The sequence below is a fragment of the Terrapene carolina genome, unplaced genomic scaffold (genome assembly GCF_002925995.2).
Source record: "Terrapene carolina triunguis isolate 2854851 unplaced genomic scaffold, T_m_triunguis-2.0 Scaffold517, whole genome shotgun sequence".
NCBI classification, from domain to species: domain Eukaryota; kingdom Metazoa; phylum Chordata; order Testudines; family Emydidae; genus Terrapene; species Terrapene triunguis.
In genome coordinates this window covers 1,490,615-1,494,899 of record NW_020664868.1, presented here as the reverse complement: position 1 = coordinate 1,494,899, position 4,285 = coordinate 1,490,615, and the positions used below count along the sequence as shown (strand labels likewise).

Sequence of the window (4,285 nt, the reverse complement as noted above, 5' to 3'; positions counted from 1 at the left end):
CACCGGGCAGCCTGCGCTACCTGCTAGTGCTGATAACACCGGAGCTCCAAGGACACAAGCATCAGGCCACCTGAACTGCGTTACAAAGGCAACAATATCCCAGCCTCCAGCACTTAATACTCCCCCACGGCTCAGACACCCCTTCCCCAGGATCAAAGCCCCTCCTCCACACCCCCATGGCTCAGGCACCCCCTCTCCACCGGAGGAGCCCCCCTTTGACTGCAGGGGGACGGACCAGTCTGGACAAACTTACCTTGGCAAAGAACTTGATCTCCTGCTCGTGGGGCGATTTCTCCACCCGCCCGCTGCTCACCACGGCCTCTGCAAGGAGACAAGATGCTGTGAGCACCTGGGGGGCTGGGGGGATTTTTCCTCCTTCCCGACCCCGGGACTCTGGGTAGATTCAAGCTTTAATACGTTCAGGCAACTTTTCCATATTTCTGCAGATGCCTCCAAGCCCCTGGGGAGCAGCTGGCACCCAGGAGAACCCAGGAGTCCTGGCTCCCAATTCCCCTGCTCTAACCCCTAGACACCACTCCCCTCCCAGAGCTGGGCACAGAACCCCAGAGTCCTGGCTCCCAACCCCTCCTCCAATCCCCGGATTTACTGCCCGCACCAGAGACACAGGGTGCGGCCGAGCCGCTGTGGGTCCCAATGGTTCTGGGAGGGGGCAGCCAGGGGCGCATGGGGGATGTGCGCCCTACCCAGGTGGGCGATGAACTCTTGCGAGATGTCCATCCACTTGAGCAGCTGCTGCAGGAAGCCGTAGGCAAATCGCTTCTCGATGGAAGAGGAGTCGAGCTCCATGTCCTTCAGCCCCCTGTGGGAGAGCAGGGTCAGGGCACTGGCGTCTCCAGCCACAGCCCGGGGGAACAGACAGTGACAGACCCACTCCTGGGGAAGGGAATAGACTGGCAGGGACAATCCCGCCCTTAGGGGGGGAGCAGGTGATGGGGACCGTCTGGCCCCTCAGGGGCAATGGACTCGATGGGGTGATCCCCCCAAAGTGGGGATGAGGCCGGACGTGCAGCCCATGGGATGGGGGGGGGAAGGGGGCCCAGGGATCCCAGAACCGCAGTGAGCCATGGAGAGGTGTTGTCATTCTCCCCCCCCCGGCGGGGCCCCGCCCGCACCTGGTCACGGCGTAGCCGTTCATCTGTAGGAATTTGAGCAGCTCCTGGGCCTTCTCGCGGTCCCGGGCCTTCTCCTTGGCCGTCAGCGTGTCGTAGGGCACCAGCAGCGGGTGGGAGCCGCCCCCTGCGGAGAGAGACGTCAGCCGGGGGCAGACTCTGGGCTGGGGAAGGCGCAGACAGAGACGCCCCCCGGAGGGGACGGACAGACGGACGGAGACACTCACCTTTGGCCTCCAGCTCCTGCTTCTTCTTACGCCCCCAGGTGTTGTGATAGTTCTCAGCCAGCTGCTCCGCCATGGCCTGTGGGGGGGAAAGGAGGTTGTGAGCTATTCATCCCCTCGTGGGGCACTATGGGGCCCACCCAGCCAGGGAGTGTGACCTATTTCACTCCATGGGGCACACCCAGATGTACCAATCCCAGCACGGCCCATCCCTCCCCCACCTGACCTCCACTGGCCCGGGGGGTAAAGGGCCCAGATCGGGGCGGGGGGGGGGGAACGTGTCTCACCTGCAGCTCCCGGGAGAGCGTCACCCCCAACAGGTCGATGGGCTGGGGGTTGTAGCCGTGGCTGGGGTCGTAGGTCGCCTGTGGGGGAGGGATTAGAGTTCAGAGGGGCTGTTTCCCTCCCCCTCCCCGCAGGTCGTACCATCACTGCCCCACGTTTCCCCTCCCCCAATCGCACCTCCATGCTGGCTGGATCTGGAGCCTCTCTATGTGTCATGGGCCCTCTACTGCTCCCGGCTGGTGGGGATCCTCTGTGGTTCACAGGCTGGTGCTCTCTCCCACCCAGCTCCAAGTGCCCATGCTGTGTGGCCTCCGGGCACCCATGGGGCTAGAGGGCTGCAGGTTCATTCCAGGGGGTGGGGGTGGCCCTCAGAGTGTCAGGCTGGCCATAGAGGCCAAGCCGCCCCCCTACAAACCCACCCTAGGGGCTGCTCGCTTCACTGGATGGGCAGCTCAGTGCACCCCTCCCCCCACGGAGCCTGCTCCCAACAGCAGAGCTGGGGAGAGAACCCAGGAGTCCTGGCTCTCAGCCCCCTGCTCTGACCACTGGACTCAACTCCCCTCCCAGAGCTGGGGAGTCCAGGTCCCCCAAAACCCCTTCCCCAACTCTAACCACTAGACCCCACTCCTCTCCTACAGCCGGGACAGAACCCAGGAGTCCTGAGCCCCCCACGAGCCGTGCTGCCCTCACCTGGGCCGACTGCGAGATCTTCCGCGTCTTCTTCTTCTCTGTCTTCTCCTCCTCGCCCTCGTGGGGCTTCTCCACTGTCCACTCCCAGGCGATCATGGCTTTGAGCGACTCCTTGATGGGCCAGCGGTAGATCTCCTTGTCCTGTGGGGCCAAGCCGGGTGCTGGCTCAGGGCTTGGTCAGGGGCGGGGAGGGAGGCAGGTAGCAGGACGGGAGGACACCCCCCTTGGACTGAGGGCTGAGAACTGCACCGCCGGGGAGACGGAGGGAGATGGGGGGGGGAAACCAGGGTCTCCGTCCCCAACCTGTGCAGCCTGGGAGGTGCATTGTGGGAGTCTGGCTGGCGGGGCGGTGGCTGGAGTGTGTGTGGGGGTGCAGGTGGGGGGGCCAATGGGCTGGGGCCAGGAGGGGGAAGGGCGGGTACCTTTTCAGAGAAGGTCTTGTAGGGACGCAGCATGGGGTGGGTCTTGGCCTCCTCATCGATCGTCTCCCCGAAGGTCCAGTTGTTCTGGATCTGCCGGAGGAAAGGTCCCAGGTGTTGGCCCCAGGGGTCATGCCCAGAGGGGGTGGGGTTGGGGGGGTAACAAGGGAAGTCACACAGAGGGCGGAGGTCACAGGGTGGACCTGGGGGCCATGGGGAGGTCACACTGAGGTCACGAGGAGGTCAGGAGGTCCTGAGGGTTCACAGCAAGGGTAGAGTCACAGGGGGTCATGGGGAGGTCAAATAGGGGAAGCAGTGCATTGTGGTCTAGCAGGGGCAGGAGAAGCAGTGCACTGTGGGCCTGCAGGGGAAGCAGTGCATTGTGGGCAGGCGGGAAAGAAGCAGTGTATTCTGGACCAACAGAGTGGGGAAGCAGTGCATTGTGGGTTGGCAGGGGCAGGGGAAGCAGTGCATTGTGGGCTGGCAGGGGGGATCAGTGCATTGTGGGCAGGTGGGGAAAGCAGTGCATTGTGGGCTGGTGGAGGAAGCAGTGCATTGTGGGCCGCGGGCCCTGTACCTTGTCAAAGGCCCACTTCTCGTGCGTGTGCTCGGCGTATTTGTTGATAAACGTGTCCAGCTTCTCGGGGATGATGACGCTGTGGGGGGGGAAGCAGTGCTCAGGGGGGAGCTTCCAAGCTGGGCCTGGGCACACGTGGCTTTGGGGGGGCAGGGTCGGGGGGGCGCAAACTCCATCCCAAAGGAATGCTGCCCCACAGCCCAGCACTCCCAATGGGGGTGCCTGCCCCACAGAGCTCTGGGACGGGAACAGCAGGGGACTGCGGGTTGGGAGTGAGGGGCACCGGCAGAGCTGGGGGGGCAGGGGGCTGCGGGTCGGGAGTGAGGGGCACTCCCAGGGGGCAGGAGGATCTACGCCACCCAGGGCCCCCCCATGACCCCAGTCTGGGAGCTCCTCACTTGAGGGTCTCGACGGGCTTGGGGTCGAAGTTGCCCTCGGCGTCCACGGAGGCCTTCTTCTCCATCTTGGAGGAGTAGCTGGCGTCCACGTAGTCGGGGGGCAGGGCGCCGGCGATGGCGCACAGGCAGGGCATGGCCAGCTTGTACAGCTCCGCCTTGAACTTCTGCAGGGGGGGCGGGGTCAGGGGGGCCCAGCCGGCACCCTGCCCCCAGCCCCCCCATTCCCTCCCCCGTTCTGCCCCACAGACCTCCCTCTCCTCCCCCATCCTCCCTCCCAGCCCCCCTTCCCTCCCCCTCCCCGATCACCCTTCCCCCATCTTGCCCCCCCAGTCCCCAGCCCGTCTCCCCTAATCACACAATAGTACCCCACTCCCCCCACCCCCCGCACCTTGTGGGCCAGGGAGTCGAAGATGCCCCAGAAGAGCTTGCGGGTGAGGTGCAGCTCCTCCTCGGAGCTCACGCCGTAGCTGGCCCAGCCGGTGGGCAGGCAGTAATACTTCCAGCACCGCTCGTAGTGGTTGTTCAGGAGCTGGGGGGGATGGATACAGTTCCTGGGGGCGCC

General features: G+C 64.8%; 1 protein-coding gene across 1 annotated transcript in view; it reads right to left on the bottom strand.

Moving 5' to 3' along the window:
* The window catches only part of RYR1 (ryanodine receptor 1), a 187,254-nt gene that overhangs the window by 102,183 nt on the left and 80,786 nt on the right, over positions 1–4,285 (bottom strand). Inside the window, 10 exon segments of the mRNA XM_029913199.1 lie at positions 254–321; positions 705–820; positions 1,134–1,257; positions 1,358–1,433; positions 1,642–1,719; positions 2,330–2,470; positions 2,752–2,841; positions 3,326–3,404; positions 3,724–3,887; positions 4,112–4,252. Coding sequence (XP_029769059.1) covers positions 254–321; positions 705–820; positions 1,134–1,257; positions 1,358–1,433; positions 1,642–1,719; positions 2,330–2,470; positions 2,752–2,841; positions 3,326–3,404; positions 3,724–3,887; positions 4,112–4,252 — 1,077 coding nt within the window.